The sequence below is a fragment of the Anas acuta genome, chromosome 2 (assembly GCF_963932015.1).
Source record: "Anas acuta chromosome 2, bAnaAcu1.1, whole genome shotgun sequence".
NCBI classification, from domain to species: domain Eukaryota; kingdom Metazoa; phylum Chordata; class Aves; order Anseriformes; family Anatidae; genus Anas; species Anas acuta.
The window spans coordinates 1439959-1460802 of NC_088980.1; the positions used below are offsets into that span (position 1 = coordinate 1439959).

The window sequence follows — 20844 nt, forward strand, 5'->3', positions numbered from 1 at the left end:
GTTGGGGACACCCCGGGGACATCCCCGTGGGGACAGCAGCACTCGGGGGGGGGGCTGTGGGGTGCAGCAGGGACACAAAGGGGTGCAAGGGACGGACATGGACACAGCGGGTGCAAGGGACGTTTATTGGGACATTAATAGGGACATTAATAGGGATGTTAATAGGGTTGGGGGTCCGTGAAGCCCCTACAACATCGGGGGCTCCTCAGGACCCTCTGGGGTCGTTGTGGCTCCGCTGGCCCCGGGTCCAAGTCCAAGGGCGGCCACGGTCCCGCAGGCGCTGCCTGAAGCTGGCCCAGCGCTCCCGGATCCAGGCCCCCCAATTGCGACCGGGCTGTGGGATGAAGCAGCGGGGTCACCCCTAGGGCTGACCGGGACCCCCCCCCTGTGATGTCCCCCCCCTGGTGTCCCCTTTGTGTCCTCACCCTCGTGTGGCAGCTCGGGCAGGCGGCCGGCGGCGTCCCCGTGGGCTGGCACCAGGCGTCCTGCACGAGGAAAGTCAGCTCCTGCTGGGGCTGGGGGGGAAACCAGACCCTCAAAAACGGGGACGGGACCCTCTGTGGGGTCACCCCCGGACCCCCTTTTGGCACTCACCCAGCCCCGTTGGGGTCCCGTCACCCGCAGCCGCAGGGCGCAGGGAGCCTTGGAGCCGCGGTGGAGCAGCCGCAGGGCCTCCAGCACGGCCTGAAGGGAGCCCGAGGGCCAACGCCATGGCTGGGACGGTGGCCGGGATCCATCCTGCCCCGGAGCCACCGATCCCTCCGATCCTATAGGGACGGAGCCGGGAACCTCGGCCGTCGGGGTTCCCTCCAGCCCCGGCACCGGGGACGTGTCCGGTTGTGGCGAGACGGCCGCGGCGGGCGCCAGGAGCAGCAGCAGGAGCAGGCAGCACGGCCTCATCCTGCCCTCAACCTCCTCCTCGTGCCTGGTTTTGGGAGCTGAGCCCCTTTTATGAGCCCCCCGTGCTGTTTTTTTTTTTTTTTGGGGCACGGCCGGGGTTTTCCGCAGAGGGGGAGGCCGCCGGCCCTGAGCAAACAGGCGCAGGGGAGCGGCGGCGCAGGGCGGCCCCGAAACGGCCCCGAAGGTGGGCGTCGAGGCTGGGAAGTGCCGGGAGGCCGTAAATCTGCCACGGCTCTGCCGCGGGGCAAGCACGGGGCCACGGGCCCTGGAGGCAGCAGTGGGGGGGAGGAGAGGGGGAAGGAGGGCAATGGGGGGTGGAGGGAGGCAGAGGAGGGAGATGGAGGGCAAGGGGGGGCAAAGGAGGGAAATGGAGGCCAAAGGAGGCCAAAAGAGGCCAAAGGAGGCCAATGGAGGGCAAAAATAGGTAATGGAGGCCAATGGAGGCCAACGGAGGCCAACAGAGGCCAAAGGAGGGCAAAGGAGGCCAAAGGAGGGGAATGGAGGCCAAAGGAAGGCAAAAAAGGGTAATGGAGCCTAAATGAGGCCAATGGAGGCTAAAAGAGGCCAAAGGAGGGCAAAGGAGGCCAATGGAGACCAATGGAGGCAAAATGAGGCTAATGGAGGGCAATGGAGGGCAATGAAGGCAAAAGGAGGGAAATGGAGGCCAATGGGGGCCAAAGGAGGCCATAGGAGGCCAAAGGAGGGCATAGGAGGCCAAAGGAGGGCATAGGAGGCCAAAGGAGGCCAAAAGAGGCCAGTGGAGGGCAAAAAAGGGTAATGGAGCACAACTGAGGCCAATGGAGGCTAAAAGAGGCCAATGGAGGGCAAAGGAGGCCAAAAGAGCTTGATGGAGGCCAAAGGAGGCCAGTGGAGGGGAATGGAGGCCAATGGGGGCCAAAGGAGGCCTATGGAGGCCCATCAAGGCCAATGGAGGCCAAAGGTGGCCAAAGTAGGGGGATGGAGGCCAAAGGAAGGCCCCGGGGTCAATGCAGGGTCTGTGGGGCAGGAGCCACGAGGAGCAGCCGGGGGTCTTTGGGTTGTGGGGCCGGGAGGAGCCGAGGGGAGGCCGCGTGGCGCAGGGGCAGGACCCCACACGCACAGGGGCTGGGTTTTGGGGTGGTTCTGTGCAGATTGGACTATTTTTTATTTTATTTTATTTTTTTTTTCCGGGTTCTGGCTTTGGGTGTTCGCTGTTTGTGTGACCCGGTGGGCATGGAGCCAGGAGGAGGAGGAGGAGGAGGAACGGCCCCGAAAGGGCAACAAACACGGCCAAAGGCCAAGCATGAGCCACGAGGAAGTTGTCCAACACCATAAAATTCTTTTTATTGTCAACGAGGTGAACGAGGGGCCCCGAAACATCCTTATTTCAGCTCCATGCGGGACGGGGTTCATGGGACGGGGGTTTTGTGGGTCCTCTCCTGCAGGGAAGATTTGATCCCGAGGATTTAGGATGGTGCCGGGGCCCTGAGGCCGAAGGCTTGCGGGGTCCCTGGGCTTCGCCGACCTTTGGAGCGGGGCTGCCCCGAGCCGCTGGGCTGAAGGATAAGAAATCAGAGTGGGCTTCAACCCTAAAAGGGGGTTATTGCCCCCATGGGGACCTCAGCCCTGAAATATTTGGGGAAAAAGGGGATGGGGGGGGGGTCTCACCGGCTGCCGGCCGCACTCCAGCATCGACAGCGGCACGTCGGGCAGGAAGGCGAAGACGGAGATTTGGGCCACGCAGTGCTGGACCTGGAGGGGTCAGGGGGGAGAAACGGAGGGAAGGGGGTTCCCAGAAAGCCCCCACCCTATTTAGGGGCAGCGGGGAAGCTGAGTGAGGCCAACCCCTGAGGGACCGAATTCCCGGCTCCGGCACGGGGAGGAAGCAAACAACCCCAAAGGAGCGCCCCAACCCCGCGCTGGGTTCTTGTCCCGAGACAGGGCAGAGCTTTTGTGCTTTTTGGGGTTTTTGGGGTCACCCCACACCTACCTGGCCCGGCCGGGCCCTGCAGCCAGCATTTCGGGGCACGGCGGGGTTTTTGGGGCAGGCCGTCTGGCGGGCGGTGAGGTTGATGGTGAAGTGCGTGCCCCAGTCGAACTCCTGCAGGAGGGGGGGGGTTAAATAGGGACGGCATCCCCTTAACCCCAAAAAAGCATTAAAAGGGAGGGGGAGGGTTCCCGAGCTCGGCCCCTACCGTCCTGCTGACTCCCTGCAGCTTCAGCAGCTTCATCCCGCTGCCCGCATCCTGCCCGTGCGCCTCCAGCACGGCTCGGGCCAGCTCGCGGGGTGCCGGTGGCACTGGGAGCACTGGGAGAACTGGGAGCACCAGGAGCAGCACGCCCAGCAGTGGGGTTTCCATTGGGGTTGTCCCGAAAGCGAGGAATGAGGAGAGAGGAGCGAGGAGGGAGGCTTCCAGCACGGCGCCACGCACGGGAAGGGATCGGGTTGCCGGTGTTTTTCTTGGAGAGCCAGCTCGGGGTGGCCGCCCCGGCAAATCCCCGAACCTGGCAGCTCCCCGCGTTCCTGGAAACCTTCCGGCGCTGCCTTTTTGCTGGTTTTTATCCCCAAAAAGGGTGGCGGGCCCCTACCGGAATGGCTCAGAGCCCCACGGTGAGCCCCAGCCTAGGAATTGCTGCTCGCATCTCTCTCTCCGGCTCCAGCACACGACAACATCTGCAGGAACACATCTTTAATGGTTTTTTTTGAAGTCAAATATTTTAATTTTCCACGGGGCAGGGGATGGCACCGAGCAGGGCAGGGCAGAGCTGGCACCGCGCTCTCCCAGTTTGCCCCCTACCACGAGCCACGTGGCCCCAAATCCGGGCTTTTTCCAGTTTTCCTCCCCCAAAGCTGGAAATCCTCGTCCTCTCCCCTTTCTCTTTGGTTCAGCAAAGCAAAAAAAAAAACCCAAAGAACGAACCCCACACGGGGCTGGCGGCGCCTCCTCACCCGTGAGAGGTTTTTAGAGCCTCGGTTCCCTCACCCTCCGCTCTGCAACGCGCAGCCTGGAAAGCAACTCCGATCCCAAGGTGTTTTTTTTTGTATATTTTTCCTTTTTTTGTGTGTTTTTCTTTTTTTAAAGTGTCTTAGCAGCACGGGAACCCCCCCCCCAAGGAATTTGCCCCCCCAGTGAAGCCGTCCGTGGGTGCAGGGAGACAGAGGAGTGCTCGATAGCTCGACCTAAAATATCCACAGTACCCGAATATACAGACATCCACATTTACACCCCGAGTCCAAAAATCCCAAGAGGGGATGGAGGAGAAGTAGAAGCTCGGCTGGGGGAGCTGGGGGGGCGCCCCAAACCTCCCCAAAACCCCAAAACTTGGGCACAAGATGGACGCGAACCCCCGTGGCTGCCCCTCGGTGGGGTTAGTGTTTGGGGGGGCTCCATCCCGCCGCACCTCCTGGCTGCTTTTTGGGAAATCCCAGCTGCAAACCAGGAGGGGAAAGGTTTATTTTCTTATTTTCTTCATCTCGATAGACGAGGGGACGCCGATCTTCCAGGGGCATCTTTCTGATCACCACCTGGGCTCCCCGCTGCCGCTGGGGCAACCCCGGGACCGTTGCTTAGTGTCATTTTCGTTTGGCATTCCCCCTCGGAAGCTGGGGGCTGGTTTAACCGCCCCCCTTTTCTCCTCTTCCTCCTTTCTCCATCGTGCGGCTCTTGCGGAGAGGTTTTCCCCATCGAGCTGAAGAAAGCCCCGGGAGCGGCGAGCGGCGCCTTGCGCAAAGAGCACCTCAAGGAGCAGAGCCTGGATGAGCTCCCGAGGACCCGAGCTGCTGGGTTTGGGTTGTTTTGATAAACTGGGTGAGGTCCAGGGGTGCCCAGCAGCAGCTGACAACGCCAAACACCGCTGAAGATCAACCCCTAGGGATGTCAGGGCTGTTTTGGGGCCGTTTTGGTGCTGGCAGAGGTGCGCGGGCATTCCCCGAGTCCTAAGTGGCCGTTGCTGTGTCACAATCAGAGCTGCTCCCCCCCAAACCCGCAGCTTCGCTTCCCAAAGTCTCGGGCCGACGTGGCTCAGTGCTATTTGTAAAACAAGCAGGGAGAGAGGAAGGATTTGCTCAGCCACGCGGCCGCAGGAGCGCTGGGGAGGGCGGCGGGCGGCTCCCTGCGCGCCCACGGAAGCGCTGGCACCGTTAATTCCCCCCAAAATAAAATAAAATTTGATCTTTCCGGAGCCTCAGTCCAAAAGCCGAGGGGGCAGGGGATGGTTTTGTCACCTTGTGTGTGGCTGTGAATGACACCGGAGCACCTGGAGCCGCGCTTCTCTTTGCCCACCCCCTCGGAGAAGCCGCTCTCGGCTGCTCTCCCAGGGAGGGGCAGCCCCAAAACCTCCCCCAAACCTCCTTCAGATGGTGAGGAGGGGGATGCAGCCCACCCCCACCCCTCCCTCGTGGCACACCATGGGAGCCATGAACGTCCAGCGGTTCGTCTCCGGGTCGTACATCTCCACCGAGCTGAGGTTGGACTGGCCGTCGTAGCCCCCCACGGCGTAGAGGCGGCCGCAGTTGGCCACCAGGGACACCCGGCTGCGGCGGGTGTTCATGGGGACGATCAGGTACCACTGATCCGCCACCGAGCTGTACACCTCGGCCATGCTGAGGAAACCCGAGCCGTCGTAGCCCCCGCAGACGAACATCTTGCTGCCCAGCGAGGCGGCGCCGTGGCGGCAGCGTTTGTTCAGCATGCTGGCCACCGGGTGCCAGGTGGCCGTGTGCTGGTTGTAGTACTCCACCTGCAGGCACAAAACACAAAAAGGCAAAGAGTTCAGGAAACGAAACGCAAAGGCAAAGAGTTCAGGAAGCAGCCCCGCGAAAAATCCAGCACCCTCCAGAAGCCCCGCGACGGTTTTTGTTGTGTAACCCCCAGCACGTCGGGATGCTCCCAGTTCTCGTTCCTTGGTTTCACCCCTTTGGGTTTTGTAATGTCTGTAATGAGGTGTTGCTGCACAGACCACAAAAAAACTCCCCCCTAAACCTCCCCTCCCCTCTCATCTGCTTTTGAAGACGTTTCCGAGGCTCCCAGGTGGGTTTTAGTGGCTGCAGTTCCCCACGGCCACACCTCGACCTCTCCTGGTGCACTCCGAGCCCCCAGCTCCCTGTCCTGCACCCCAGCTTCGTGCCCTCCTCCTGTGCAGGGAGCTCCTCCACATTTTGAAGAGCCCAGCACCTCCTCTGCGTGGCTGCAGAAGGGCTGCGTGCCCTCAAGGCAAAACAAAACGACCCAAAAAGCAGAACACCAACATTTTGCACCCCTTATCCTTCTGCAGGGACCATCAGAGGGACCCCTTCCGCAGGAACTCCACACGTGGCCAGCTCAGGGCTGAGCCCAGACGAGCAGAGCTGTCATTTTTTGGCTCTGGGGTGCCTGCTGCAGACAAAAACCCACACCTGAGTGAGGTGAAAATGCAAATTGCTGCTCCCTGCAAACCCCTGGCTTACAACTTGCTTCCTGAGAGCAGCGCATCAACGCCAAATCCAATCCTGACACTGAAGGAGCCTTCCCTGTCCCCCTGAAATCCTGCTCTGGGGAACGTGCCGAGCCTTGCACCAGCAGCTCCCCCTGCTGCGAAGCTCATTTCTAGGAAAATCTTTCCGAAAATGAAGCCACCAAAAAGGCAGAGGGGAAGCAGGGGAAGCGCCTGGCATCTGGGTCTCCAGAGCTCAAGGGACGCCAGGATAAAAGTTAAAAAAAAATAAAGAAAGCAGGGAGACAACAAAATGCACGCACTCGATGCTTTTGTCCCCTTTTGTGGGGAACAGGAGACACTTTAGCTCCGTTTTCTGCGGGTACCTGGCTAGCTCCTTTCTTCCCGAGCTGGAAAAAGGGCTCTGGAAAGGCCAAAATCTGACGGTGTAAATGCTCGAGGCACTTTTGGTTTCGTGGGGAGAGGGCACGGAGCCCTCCCGACCTGAAGCTTCACCTCCCAGCTGCCTGCAGCAGACGGATTTCGGCACGAGGCCTTTGGGAAGCGACTTACACTGTTGAAGATCTGCAGCCCGTCGTGCCCTCCCGACACGTAGATCCTGCCCTCGAAGACCGTGACCCCGGCGGCGCTGCGGTTGGAGCTCATGGGGGTCACCACCGTCCACCTGGGAGAGAGAAAAGAGAGCTCAGGAAGGGCTCTCCACGTGCAGCCACAAAATTATTGCAGCACTGTCAGCTTTTCCAGGACTGGGTTTCGGTAATTCTTCTTCCACTGCCTGTTTTATTTTTATTTTTATTGAAATCTTTGCTTTTATCTCCCTGCATCAAGGCGAAGTCCTGCGGGGAGGACTCAACCACCTCCTCACACCCCTCACCACGGGTTTTGTTATTTTTTTTTTTTTATCTCCCAGCGGTGCCACGTCGCTGGCAGCAGCAGGAGGAGAAGCTGCAGGGCGCAGAGAGCTCTTACTTGTTGGTTTCTGGAGAATAGGACTCCACGGAGTTGAGGGAGGAGTTCCCGTCGTACCCGCCGCACACGTAGATCTGGCCGTCCAGCACCACGGTTCCCATCGCGCTGCAACGAGCAGAACCCCGGGGGGTGGCTTTAGGTGGGGGCCACGCGGCCTAAAACACAGCAAATCTGCACAGCCTGCCTCGTTTGCTGCCTCCTGGGTGTCCTGATTCACCGTGTGGGACCAGCGGGGTGATTTCAGCACGGGGAACATCCCGCACGAGGCACCTGGAGAGCTGAGCAGTGTCCCCATCCCAACCAGGATGGATCTGAAGGCAGCAGGACACCAGATGTAGTGGTTAAACCCCTCTTTAACCTCACCTGGATCACCAGCACACCCCCTTTTCCCCCTTTTTCCTGACTGGAGGAACTAAAACCAAACCCCGAGGAGTAATTGAGTCACGGGTCAAAATCCCACTGGTCCTGGCTGCCCGTAAAGACCTTGGAAATGAAGTCACAAAAAAACTCCTGGAGAAGTTTGGCAACAACAGCGGAGCCCCAGCACTACAGCAAGAGCCAAGGGGTTTGTATAGTAACAGATTTGGGCAGATTTAAGCAGATTTTCCTCTGCACGAGGGCATCTGACCCCCAATTTGCTTATCTTTGAGGCTGAGCAGCCCCATCATGGAAGAGCGACTGCCTCTCGCCATGGGAAAAGCCCCCAGGAACCTCGCTGCTGGGGAAAAAGGGAGCTTTCCTGCCACAAATGAACCCCGTGGGCGATCTCCCTGGAAAGGATTCCAGGAATTTCGGTGAACTCTGCCTCCGAGCCAGCCCCAAAGCTCTGGATAAGAACCAGAAGGGCCCCGGGGGGCTCGTTTCTGTGCTCCCCTGCAGGAGGGTGAGAGCAGCAGCTCAAACAAGAAAACATCCCGGACCACAGAAACCAAAGCAGGCAAACCACGCTGGTCAAAAAGTGCTGCAAAGCTCCCAGGGAGCAGCCACGAGGGGGAAAGAAAACCACAGCAAAAAGCCTTGGAAGCCAAGGAGAACGTCCAGCCATGGTGTTGTGCTGGGGAGGACGAGCTGACCAAAATAACAGGGGCTGTGCCCCCAAAACCAAGCACTGAGCAATCCTGAGGCTGGCCAGGACACAAACACCTTCTGTTTGGCTGGATGTGTCGCTCTGAGGGCTGTAAAAACACTCCTCTCCTCTCCAGCTGCGATCCTCCTGTGCTTTCTGTGAGGGGAAGAAGAGGCAGCACGAGGCAGAGATGGAAATCAGGCGCACCCTGACACCTGGCAGCAAAAGGAGGAATCCCCACACTGCGCTCACCAGCATTTTACCCACATCTAGAATCAAAATCTGAAGAAATGGGGCTCTAAACCCATCCTTTGGGACTCCAGCTGAAGCCCTTAGAGGCCCGACGAGCAGAACATCTCCGCTCTTTTGGTTTGGTTTCATTCCCTCGTGCTCCAAGAGCTCAGAGACCTCTGGAGATTACAGCTCAGCTGCTTTTAACCTAGCCAGGTATTAAAGGCTTTCCTGTGCTGCACAGGTGTCACTTTGAGGAGTTTTTATAAAAGCTTATAGAGCTGCTGACAGTTTTCCCCTCTTACCAGAAAGCAGAGCCCAGATTTCAGCACAAACGCCCCCAAAAATGGTTAAGGGAATCTCACCTGCTCCCACATTGCTCCTCTCCCCTCCGTGTTTTTTTTTTTTTGCTGCTTCTCCACGCAGGAACCTCTCTCCCTTGGCACGCCAGCCTTCCCCAAACCCCATTTTCACCCCTCCAGCTCCCCTTTCCCACAGCCCGTACCTTCTCTTGCTGTTCATGCTTTCCACTTTGGACCAGGAATCCATCTCGGGGTTGTAAACCTCCACCGTGCTCAGCCTCAGCTGCCCGTCGTAGCCGCCGATGGCGTAGAGCAGCCCGTTGACCACGGCTACACCCACCCGGCTCCGAGCCGTGGTCATGGGCTGGCACTTCTCCCAGCGGTTGGCGATGGGGTCAAAGACTTCCACCACGTTCAGCGAGTCGCCTGCGTAAAAATTTGCTACTCAAATTAAAAGGGGGAGACCCAGTCCTCGGGCTCTGCTGCGCCGTCGCCCAGCGGAGGTGCAAATCGTGGCTGCTGAGACCCCAACAGGAGGGGGCTGGCTCTGGGAAAGCAGCCAGGCTCTCACAAATCCTATTGCAGCCCCCCTGCTCCCCCAAAATTAAGCCAGAGGCATTTCCCAGCCACATCTCTACTCGTTCACATTAATTTTTCAAAGCAGGCTCTTTGTGAACTGCACCCTGTGATGCACAGGGTTTGTAGAGGGTTTTAAACCTTGCATGTCCCCGGTGCAATTAGGGCTGCCAAGTCCCAGCCTGCGGAAGTGGGGCCTTTTATAGCCTCAAAGGGGCAGCAGAGACCTGCTCCACCACAGATGATGGTGCTTCTGCTTTCTGGGAACGTAACTTCCCTGGAAATCACCCATGGGGTGAAGGCAGAGTGGGAAATCCCACAAGGCAGAGCCCAGCACGGACCCACTGATGGGATCCTTCATCAGCGAGCAGCTTTAAAATCAAGTTTCCCAGGTTAACGAGGTTATCTGAGACTGGCAGATGGTCTCATTAACATTTTCTATCCCTTTTTTGTGCCCTGACGCAGCAACCCTAACCCATTCAGCTTCACATCTCCACGTTCTGCATTGTTATAGGGAGGATGCTCTGATTTACACAAGAGCCGTCCTAAATAAGCCCGACCTACACCGAATTTCTAGTGGGCAGATGTTAAATTACAGGCACAGCCACCTGGAGCACTTCAGTTCCTAATCCCACGGCCCTAACCAGCAAACCCACAGAGCTCTCCTCGTCAGGGAGTGGATGTGCAAGGTACCTGCTGAGTTCAGTCCCCCGACGGCATAAATCAGTCCCGCGATCGACGTACAGCACCGGGGACGGGTCTTGAACGCCGGGAGGTGCGGCCGGCGCTCCGGCATGAGGTGATAATCTTTTGCCTCGTCAACCAGATCCCTGAAATCCAAGAGAAATATTTCATTTGGGCAGTGCTGGCTTCCCCCGTGATGAGAGCTGACTGAAGTCAGATGCGGATTTAAGCCACTGACTTCCCAGCTATCGTTTGTCCGGACAAAATGCCCTGCTGGCAGGTTAAAACCGGGGAGTTTTTCACTCTATCCACAAAGAGGATGAATTTTCCTCTCCAGGACAGCCACATCGTGCTCCAGCTACCTCCCCGTGGGCTCAAACCCCACGCCAAGCCTCACCTGCACTTGTGGCAGCAGCGCACGAGGTCGTCCTGCTGCACGCGGTCGGCGAGGAACTGCGGCCGGCACAGGGGCAGGCGGATTTTGGCCAGCAGCTCGGGCAGGAAGGGCTCCCTCTGCTCCCGGTCGTAGCGGATCCAGGCTAAGGCAGCTTCAAACACCTGCCCAAAGAGAGGTGGGGGAAGTTGGATTTTATTTTGGGCTTGTTTTTGGCTTTTTCCCCCTTCCCCTCTCAAGTTCCTACTGCTGCGGGTTGTCATTTGCAGGAAGATGAGAGCTGGGAAGAGTTTTGTCAGGCAAAATGCAATTTTTTTTTTTTTTTAAAGTGTTAAAATTCAGTAAACCTGTGAAGAAAAAAGAGAGCACGGTGCTGCTCTTTGAAAACCAGCAGGCGGTTTTGATGGAGACAGTTTTTCCAGCCGTAGCTCAGCACACGATGGATGCCTACAGCCGAGCTGGGCTCTCTCAGCTCCCTCTGTGGTCCCCGGAGAGAGAGGCCACAGGTTCAGCTCAGCTGGCCTCTGAACCAAACCTCACCACGCTCTGGGTGTCTTGTATTGCAACCTGGGGCCGTGGAGAAAAGCCCACAGCAGCCCAGAACAGAATTATGAAGTTTTTCCCCGATGGAGCAGATCTGGAGCCTCCCACGTCGCCTCTCCCGAGGCTTTCAGCACAAAAAAAGCTTCTTCCCCGGGACCACGGGGAGCTCATCTCCCTACAGGGAGGCAGTGGCAGCGCTGCTTTTGGTTAGTCACCTCCTCGGAAAGGGCAGGACGGCTTTTTCTGGCTCAAGGACAGGTTCTGCTCCTCCTGCAGGCTGCCAGCCCCGCACCGACAGGTTGGCGAGGCTGCCGACACGTCCTGAAGCGGCTCAGCCCTGCTTTCTGGGAACACGCCTGTCCAGAGGCGCTTTTTGATGCCAAATTCATTCGTTAGAAAATCTTGGGAGACTCCTCGCACCTCCAGAACCTTCTGGGCTGGAGCAGGAGCTCTGTAGGAGCTCTTCACCCTCAGCTGAAGCAGCAGGGTGTAGCTGCAGCTCCTCCTCTGTCAGAAGCGAACCAAAACACCTCGATGCAACATTCTGCGAAGCCTACGCTCCAAGAAACCCTAGCAGGCATTTCCCAGAGCAAAAAAAAACCTCTCCCAGCACAGACAAGAAGCCAGGCAGCACAGCTCTGCCCTCCTCTCAGGGCTCCCACACTCCAGGGCAGCTTCCCAGCTCCGCTCAGCCCGGGAATGGGATATTTATTTTTATTCCATCCCTCCACCAAGCAACCAGAAACCCCCCCGAGGAGGATAACAGCCACGCAGGTACCTGCTCCTCGGATTTCACGTTGAGCTCGTCCCTGGAAACGAGCTCCAGGACGTCTTCGAAGGGCAGAGCCAGGAATTCCTCGGACATGGACACCTCCACGAAGTGCTGGTGGATGAAGCTGTTGGCGGCGTCGTAGAGCACGGCGCACATCATGGTCTCCGCAAACTGCCGCACGCCCAGGCAGTTCTTGGGGTGAAGCCTGGGGAAAAGGAGATTAAATTAAATTAAAATTGAATTTAATTTCACGGGAGGATGGATGGAATTGCAAACGGGCTCAGCGAAGCACCAGAGGAGACGCGGAGCTGTGTCCTCTGCCAAGAAGGGTTTAGAATAAAAGGTTGCAGCTCAAAGTGAAGGCACCTGCACGGAGATTTGGAGCCAAAGGATGGAAACCATGACTTGAAATCTCCCCTTAGACCTGCCAAGGAGCCTCTGCACTAAGAGAAGTTGTCAGTTGAGGGGAAACGTGAGGCTCGCAAAGCAATCCCTCTCTCCCACTTCTCTGGGCTCCTGGCACCTTTATAATTCCAGTGCTGGACACAGCTGGGTGCAAGGACACAGCACAAATAACCCAGAAAACAACACATTTTTCCTGAGCACCACAGAACAGCACCTGCTGCACCTCCCCGAAGCCATTTCCTGCCATAAGGAAGATTTTTCACCAAAGCTGCTTCTGCAACGAGGTTGGGCAGCGAGGAGCAGCGCTGCAGACCCCAGCTCTGCCCAGCACAGCCACTGCAAAGAGCTGCTCAGTGCCAAAAATGTCCTTCAAGGACACCCAGGAATGAATTTCAGGCACCCCGTGGCTCCTGGTGGATTTGGGCTAACTGCAGCAGCCAAACCTCAGAGAAACCAACTCACCTTGTTTAGTCCAGGTATAAATATATCATAAATTATTATAAATATAAATATAACCACCCACAGCTCGCTGGGACTCCTGAAGCAACACAACCCACCTCCTCCCAGCTTGGCGTCACTTCCAGCGCCCCAAATAAAACGTTTTGGCAGGAAAATTTAACACTCTGATCTTATATAACTTGATTTTAAACCTGCAGAAGCTCAGGATTCACCTGGGACTGTAAATTGAAGCATTTTGTACACGGAGGAAATGCACTTTTTTCTCCCCAAACCACAGATCTAGGACACCTCTGTTTGGAAGTGAAATAACAGCTGGATGAGACGTTGCATTCTTTTGGGATTTGTGTTTAATGTCCACCACGGACACACAGAGCAGCTGAGGGGAACCAGGCTGGGGAGGGAGCAAGGGAAGCGGGTCAGGTTCCTGGCACTGCCTGAAGCTGCGTGCGGGATGTTCCCAAGGAATAACCCCGCTTTTTGCTCTCCAGATCACGCTGCTGGAATGAAACTGGAGGCAAACACCAGCCAGGGGACTGGAAAAACTGGAAGCAATTTAACGCTGCCAGAGATTCCCATCCAATGCCTCACCGAGTCCGTTCCAACCCTTTGCTACGGGCAGCAGCAGGCAGAGGACGTGCTGTGATGGGTTTGTTAGGGGCACACACACATCATCGTGCTGGGCTAGGGTCTGAATTTTTGGGTACACCTGCGTGGTGCCAGGAGTCGATGATCCTCGTGGGTCCCTTCCAGCTCAGGATATTCTACAATTCGGTGATTCTAACTCTAAAAAGGGAAATGTTCATCCAGTTTTTCTTTAGGATTAATTCTCCTGGCTGGCCAAAGCTTTATGCTGTCCCCAGAACCTTGCAAGCCACAAATTTATAGGTAAGAGGAGCAATGAGCCTCATCGTGCTGCCTCCTCCGGGGCAGGCAGAGGTGATTAAAATCCTTCTGCTGCAGAGGGTGAGCGGTGAGCCCCTTACCTCTCTCTGAGGAAGGTGCAGCAGGCATCCTTGATGTTCTGCAGCTGGAGGAAGCTCGCCCCCATCAGCAGCGACTGGACGTTCTGCTGGTCTATGGCCAGGTGACCGTTGTAGGCAAAGTTGATCAGAGCCTCGAGCGCGCTGAACAAAGGGCAGAAAAGGCAAAAAATAAATGATTTCAAGCCAATTCCATCAGCCGAGCACAGGACACTGCTGAGAGAAATCCTTCCTGGTGCAATTCACACAGAGGGCAGGCTTTAAGCCTTGCAGGTACAATGCCAAGCCCTACAAAGCACTCACTCTGTCAGGATCAAACCTGCTGAGGTGCCCGGGAAGTTACCTGGGGTCCATCCCTTGCATGACAATCTCATCCTGCTTGCACTCCATCATGTCGTTGGTGAACATGGCATGGAAGTACGGGATAGAAGCCGCCAGCACGATCCGGTGAGCGCTGAACTTGTGGTCCCCAACCTAAAGGAGAATTAAAAAAAAGGGAAGGAGAAGATCAGCATCATCCACCACCAACCAAACCATCTGGATGAATCGCTGCAGCACAGCTCTGCCTGTCCAGCAGTAACCGAGGGCTGAAAGACAATTTCCAGGGTTTTTGTGGACGATTTTTCAAGGCGAGACAGCTGATGGTGTCTTTTAAACTCAGACTTTTGAATCTGGTTTTCCAGCCTCCTTTTGAGCCACCGTGGCAGCTCACCTGGGCAGGATGAAGCAGGGTCAACTCCAAACTGCTCACAAAGAGCCACAACCACGGCGCCCCGTGCTGATGTAAATCATTGTTCAGCTGCGTGCACAAGCTCCAGATGCTGTGCAAGATTTTGTCCTCCTCACAGTAACACAGCTCTGATCATTACCCCTCTCCGTTGGTTCACAGTTTTTTCTTTTCCCCTCTAATTTCCAGGCTAACCTGACTCACACGAGTTCCTACCTGAGCTTGTACCAAACTGCCTTTTTCTCCCGCTTCAGCACTTCTCAGTTTTCCCACTTTCAGGAGTTTTCCTTTTTTCAGCTTTGTTTGGCTGGGACAAACAAGCTGGCACAGCAAGTCCTCTGCTCTCCGGGCCATCCAAGCAGCCCTTCTCTTCTCTGCAAAAAGCTTCGTTGCCCTTTCACGTCTAGGCAGCACGTTAGCAAAAACCTTGCCTGTTTGGGGTTTTATGGTTACCTTGAAAACACAGCCCTGCCTCTGCTGCCCATCTCCCTGCCTGTGGGTCCCAAACGTCCGACCTGCTGGATAAAGCCAGAGGAGTAAACACCTGAGACGTGTTTCTTTCACGTGGTTTTTGCTGAAAACATTTGGAATTAAGGCAAAAGACTAAGGCGCTGGGAACCACTGAGCACGGGGCAGGATGAGAGCCCAACGGGCACAGGACAGACACAGGGAAGCTCTCTTTTTGCTGCCCCTATTCGCCAGGCTCAAAACATTAAAGAATAAAGTGTCTTATCTCTAAAACGCTGGAAGATGTCGTGGTGCCTGGCAAGAAGTCAGCCCCGCAGCCGCGTTGCTTTGAGTTACCAGATAAGTACAAGATGTATTCGGGTGAGCCTTCCCGTCCAGGCAGCGCGGAATGTGGTTGAGCAACTACTGAAGTGGGCACGAAAAACAGAGCTGAATTCTGCTTCCACCCAGACACAAACTTGCCAAAAATCACAGCTACTCAAGTGTCATTTCACTTTTTTTTTTTTTTAAATAACAAGTAGGATTAAAGCTGACTAGACGTGTATTAAACGCTACAGAGCTGCTATCCCCTAGATATAATTGGAGTTATAACCAAATTTAACCTTATAACCAAAGTTAACCAGCTGTTGCAACTGGTGTTAAGTTTATTCAAAACAAGCCTACCATGCTAGCCAACGAGGAGAAAAGCCCTCTGCTTTGGAAAATAACCATAAAGCACAAAAGCGACACAGGCTCAGGTTTATTTTTAAAACAGATCTGTGCCTTGGACATCACCTAAACCCTGGTGCAAGCCCCCAGTTTGACAAAACGCCCCGTGCTGTCATCCTGAGCAGCACTGAAGGATGGTGGCATGCAGGCAATCAGTGGTAATATCCTAATTGAGCCAGACCAACCCTTCTTACAAGCCATCGTTTTTACAAGTCCGTGGCCGCGGCTCCAGACCTCTACGTCCTGCTGGCAGCACGAGCCTTGATTTGCCTCGCCTCTCTGATGGACAGACGTCAAATTCTGTCTCCACTGCCTGCACCTCTCCCTAGGAAAGGCAGAAAGGCCACACACGAGAGGTGTTTCAGGCTCAAACCCCAATTCCACGGGACATGAGCACATTTTCAAGTGTCTTTGTGGAGCTGTGCTCCATCCCCAGGGGCAGCACGGCTTCAGGGATGGACATCCCTGGTCCCCCAAAACGGCCTTGGTGTAAACAACACACCCAGTTATGACAAAAGCAATCATCTGCAGCCATTCAGCAGGATTCCAGGCGTGTTAATTAGGCTGTGTCATTAGAGGGAAGGAAAACCTGGTGTGGGCAGCACCGGGCAGCTCTGAGGGCCAGGCGCCCTCCACCCTTCTTCAAGGGGAGGATTTCACCTTGGGGGAATGCCCCCTTTGGCAAGATAACCAGGGATGGTCCTGCACAAGGCAGGGTTTGAACTAATCAGTGTGTTTTAATTGATTAGGAGTGTGTTTTAATTGCGGCAGGAGGGACGTGGGCTCCCCACGCGGGGCTAGGCCTCGCGCAGGCCTCGCACAGGCCCCGAAGCTTCCCACACACTGCCCCTGCCTGACCTCGCAGATGGAGGAAATAAAACCGAAAGGAGCTGGGTGAAAAAGGGAATGGGTTTCTGCTGGCCTAGCAGGGGAAAGGAGGGGGACAGGCACAGCCCCTGCCCACAGGGGCTGCATCAGCAAGAAGCTGGGCCGGCCCCACGCTGCCACCGCCACCAGCTGAGGCGGCTGCCTCCTGGTACCGGGCACAATTAAACCTCCATTTTTTTTCATTTTATTTATTTTTTTTAAACTTGCTCACGTAATGATAGAGGGCCCTGAGGGAGATTTCTAAATCGGGATCTCTGGTCAAGAAGCCAGCGTTACGGCCGTACCATCGCCGCTTCACAAGTCCCGCAGGAAGGGCTGAATTTCTCCAGCCCTGGTTTTCCTACCTAGGACGAGAAATACTCGAGGGGATGAGCAGGCAGCACACATCCCCTCCGTTCTGCCTCACTTATGATTCAATAAATGCTCCTCGTCTCTGGATTTGCCTCCCTCCTGAGGGATCCAACATGCTTTCCTATGTCTGCCATGTCTGACACCACAGCTCGTGCCCTTCTTGCCATCAGCTCCACCACGGGCTTCCATTTGCCCCAAACCCACCACAAACCTGCCCATCAGCTCCAGAAGTACCAGCTGAACACTAAAAAAGAAGTAGAAAAAGCTTTGTGGGGTTGAGTAACCCCGTTTTTGCCCTCCGAGCCCTCACGCAGGCACAGGGACGGTCTGCTCAGTTCCTGTTTTGATTTTTGCAGAGCAGCTCTCGCTCGGCAGCATGGCACTGGGAACCGACTGCCCCTTCCTACATTCACCAGCTGCCTCAAAGGAATGATTTTCCTTTTGGTTTTGCGTTCCTACACAGCTGCATTTGCTCCAAGCGAGCGAGCTGGGGTCTCCTTTCAGCAGCAGCTCCCTTCTTGAGGTCTCAATCGCCCACCTAATGCCATAGGATGAGCTGCTGAGGACCTGGGCTGCCTTTCGGGATCCAGCCCCTCTCACATCACGACCAGAACCCGGGCTGGGGATGTCAGCCTTCAGCTGAAGCTCTCGGTTGCCCTACCAGACCATTTTGTGGCTGTGGTTTTACAGAAATCAGGCGCTGCCGTTGGGTTAAGCACAGATCGGCGCGTTTACCTGGCACTCCGAGGGGCTGCAGCCCATCTCCAGGCTCAAACGAAACTGCTCGGATGCGATCGCATCCCCACCACGGATCAGCAGAGCTGTTACAACTCTGTTTACACGAGCGTCAAAGAAGAGAAATACTCCAGGAACTCCACGTCAGCAGGGGCGCTGGGAAGAGGCCGGAGGGCAGCTCCTTGGGGCAGCACTCCCACCCCTTCCCCAGCCCGAGCAAAAAAAAAGGCTTCCCAAAGCCTGAAGGCTTCTTTTAAGGCACAAGAACCTGTTTGAACCCGTTTCCCAGAGGCACGAGCAGCACCGCTGCTCGCAGAGCATCTTTTCCCACCACGAACGTGACAGAATTCCCTTCCTCGGGCTGCTTAATAGGATGCAGGCTCTCCCTCACGCTCCCACACCCCAAAAACCTCAGCAAGTCGCAGGGCACGCTGAAGCTCCCTCCACAGCAAAGTGGTGTAGGTGGCATGAAGGCATCTATTGTTCTCGTTACGCTGCAGAGCTGAGAAGTCTCTCGAGCTCTCTGCTGCAAAGAGATTTTATTTTTTTTTTAAAGAAATGTTCATCTTTCCTGACACGCCGTGATTTGGCCTCAGAGTGGGAATCCAAGGCATCGTGGCGAGATTTTTGCCAGGCAGAGGGCACCGAGGAAAAGGCTCGGCACAGAAACGCGTGGGTTCTGCGAAGGCTTCAGGTTTAGTGCCTGCGTGAGGCTCTAAAAATATTCGTCTTCATATAAGGGAAGAGCAGCGAGAGCGGCTGGGACGTGGGGACGGAGGTGAGCGAAGAGCTCCAATAATCCAGAGCAGCTCCTTCCTCCTGGGTGACGAGATTTAAGTAAGGACCTTAGCAGAGAGGCTTTGGGTACACCCGAGATTATCAGATTTTCACATCTGCCAGCTGCTTGAACGAAGCGACAGCCTCGTTGTGCTCGGGATCTCCCCAAAACAGGCCCTCACGTCCACGGGGACGAGCTTTTCAAGGACTGCTGAAGCCGCCTGGAATTCCACTTCTCTGCCCCGGCGGGACCAAGGGAGGCTCCTCCACCTCTGCTCTGCTTGGCAGCAGCTCTCCCGTGCATCTGCTGGAGCCTGGAGACTTTCAAACCAGCAGCCTGCTTTGGAAAATTTGGTCCAAACATTCTCTTTACAGGAAGCCAACAGGATTCTCACCTGTCAGGCCGATTCGGATGGTGTATAAAATAAATAATAACCCCCCTCTGCAGCTTGAAAGACCATTTGCCAGGCTAGCAGTTGTTTTTTGAGACCTTCCTAATTATCCAGAGCTCTTCTAGTGCAGGTAGCTTGGTAAAAAGCTGATTTTTTAATCAATAAAGCTATCTCGGAGGGGATTTCTCAAACCTTGTCGCCCCAACCAGCTGGGCACGAAGGCTCCGGGTGGCTCCATGCAGCCTCGGGGGAGAGGCACAGCTCAGCTCCAGCCTGCTGAGATTTGGTTTCCAGGCGGGAGCAGGGCTGAAGGATTTCCCTGAGCTGAGGCGGAATAAATAGGGGCAACGTGAGCAAAAAGGGGAAGGGATCCCAGCCCCTGCTGGATGGATTTCCAAGAGGAATAATGAAAAGAAGACGGAAAACCAACGCTGCCTCCTGATTTTGAGCTTGCGTGGGCTGTTTTGGGGATCTCTGCTAAATTATCCCGGCGGAGGAGAAAGCTAAGCCTTGTTTTAAGCAAACCAGACCGATTTGAAAACCGATTTTAAACCTCTGCAGAGCCGCCAGGCTCCATGCCCTCCCGGAGAGGGAGGAACAAAATCTAACAGCAGGAGGGGAACAGCAAGCGGGGCCACGGCAGCGCTGCTCCCGCTGCGGTTAGCGGCTCAAGGTGCCTCGTTTTGCCAGGATTTGGGATAAAAAGCAGCAAATGGGCAGTTCCGGGGAGCATTTTCCCCAGGGATTGCTCTGCAGGGGCAATTGGAGCTGAGTCGGCCGGGTGACACCTCCCTGAGCAATCCCACTGCGGGGTGAATGGCAGGAGGCCCCCAGGGACCCCGCAGGACCCCTCCTGTAGCCCTAAGGACCCCCCAGCACTCTCCCTACAACCCTAGGGACCCCTCAGAGCTCCCCAAAACCCCAAATACCTCTCAAAGCCCCCCCCAAAGACCCCTCAGGACCCCCCCCTCCATCCCCAGGGACCTCTCAGGGTCCCCCCACAACCTCAAGGACCCCCCAGGGCTCCTCTTGGAGCTCCCAGGACCCCTCAGATCCCCCAGGACCTCTCCAGGACCCCTCAGATACCCCCCCAGGACCCATCAGACTCCCCCAGGACTCTTCAGATCCCCTCCAGGACCCCCTCAGGACCCCTCAGATCCCCCCTAAGACCCTTCAGACCCCCTCAGATCCCCCCTAAGATCCCCAGAACCCCTCAGACTCCCCCCCAGGACCCCTCAGGGCCCCCCCCGGTCTCCCCTAAAGCCCCCCAGACCCCTCAGATCCCCCCTATGACCCCCTAGACACCCTCAGATCCCACCCAAGCCCCCTCAGATCCCCCCTAGGACCCTTCAAAATCCCTTAAACCCCCCCAGGACCCTCCAGGACTCCTCAGATCCCCCCTACGACCCCTCAGGTCCCCCCTAAGACACTCCAAAATCCCTTAATCCCCTCCCAGGGCCCTCCAGGACTCCTCAGACCCCCTCCAAGCCCCCTCAAAACCCCTTAAACCCCCCTCAGGCCCCCCCCAGGACCCTTCAAAATCCCTTAACCCCCCCCAAGCCCCCCCAGATCCCCTCCAAACCCCCTCAGATCCCTCTCAGGCCCCCTCAAAACCCCTTAAACCCCCCTCGAGGCCCCTCAAAATCCCTTAACTCCCCCCAAGCCCCCCCAGGACCCCCCCAAACCCCCTCAGACCCCCCCCCAAGACCCCTCAGACCCCCCCCAGGCCCCCTCAGGCCCCCTCAGATCCCCCCCAAACCCCCTCAGGTCCCCCCCAGGCCCCCTCAAAACCCCTTAACCCCCACCAAGCCCCCTCAGATCCCCTCCAGACCCCCCCCAGCCCCCCCCAGCACCTTGAGGGTCACGTCGCACAGCTTGCCCTGCCGCCGGATCTCGCCCATGACGCCGTAGCCGCGGCTGGGCAGGTCGCCCACCGAGAAATGCACCAGGTCCTCGGCGTCCAGCTCGGCCTCGGCCGCCTCCAGCATCCTCCCGCTGCCCCCCCCCTCGGGACCCCCCCCCTCAATTCCCTCAGCCGCCGCCCCTCAGCCTCGCTTCGCCTCCCCCGCTCCTTGTCCCCTCCCGGCCCCCGTAGCGCCGCCCGC

The 20844-nt window shown here is 56.6% G+C and overlaps 1 protein-coding gene and 1 long non-coding RNA gene across 3 annotated transcripts; both read right to left on the reverse strand.

Moving 5' to 3' along the window:
• Positions 1 to 10: 10 nt before the first annotated feature.
• LOC137851634 (uncharacterized) lies at positions 11 to 930 on the reverse strand. Its single transcript, XR_011093306.1, has 3 exons — positions 595 to 930; positions 426 to 515; positions 11 to 334 (listed from the first exon to the last, which is right to left on the reverse strand). It is a non-coding gene; the product is annotated as an uncharacterized lncRNA (long non-coding RNA).
• Positions 931 to 3945: 3015 nt separating this feature from the next.
• On the reverse strand, positions 3946 to 20819 carry KLHL18 (kelch like family member 18). Of its 2 annotated transcripts, none has more exons than XM_068673166.1 (10): positions 20593 to 20819; positions 14037 to 14167; positions 13697 to 13837; positions 11856 to 12054; positions 10538 to 10698; positions 10150 to 10286; positions 9084 to 9321; positions 7282 to 7386; positions 6865 to 6976; positions 3946 to 5619 (listed from the first exon to the last, which is right to left on the reverse strand). In XM_068673166.1, exons 1-10 carry the CDS (start codon positions 20725 to 20727, stop codon positions 5233 to 5235), a joined length of 1746 nt encoding a protein of 581 aa, XP_068529267.1. In that variant the 5' UTR covers positions 20728 to 20819; the 3' UTR covers positions 3946 to 5232. The 2 variants fall into 2 exon arrangements, with proteins under 2 accessions (XP_068529267.1, XP_068529268.1); XM_068673167.1 differs by having other exon boundaries at positions 9084 to 9306; positions 20593 to 20818.
• Positions 20820 to 20844: the final 25 nt, after the last annotated feature.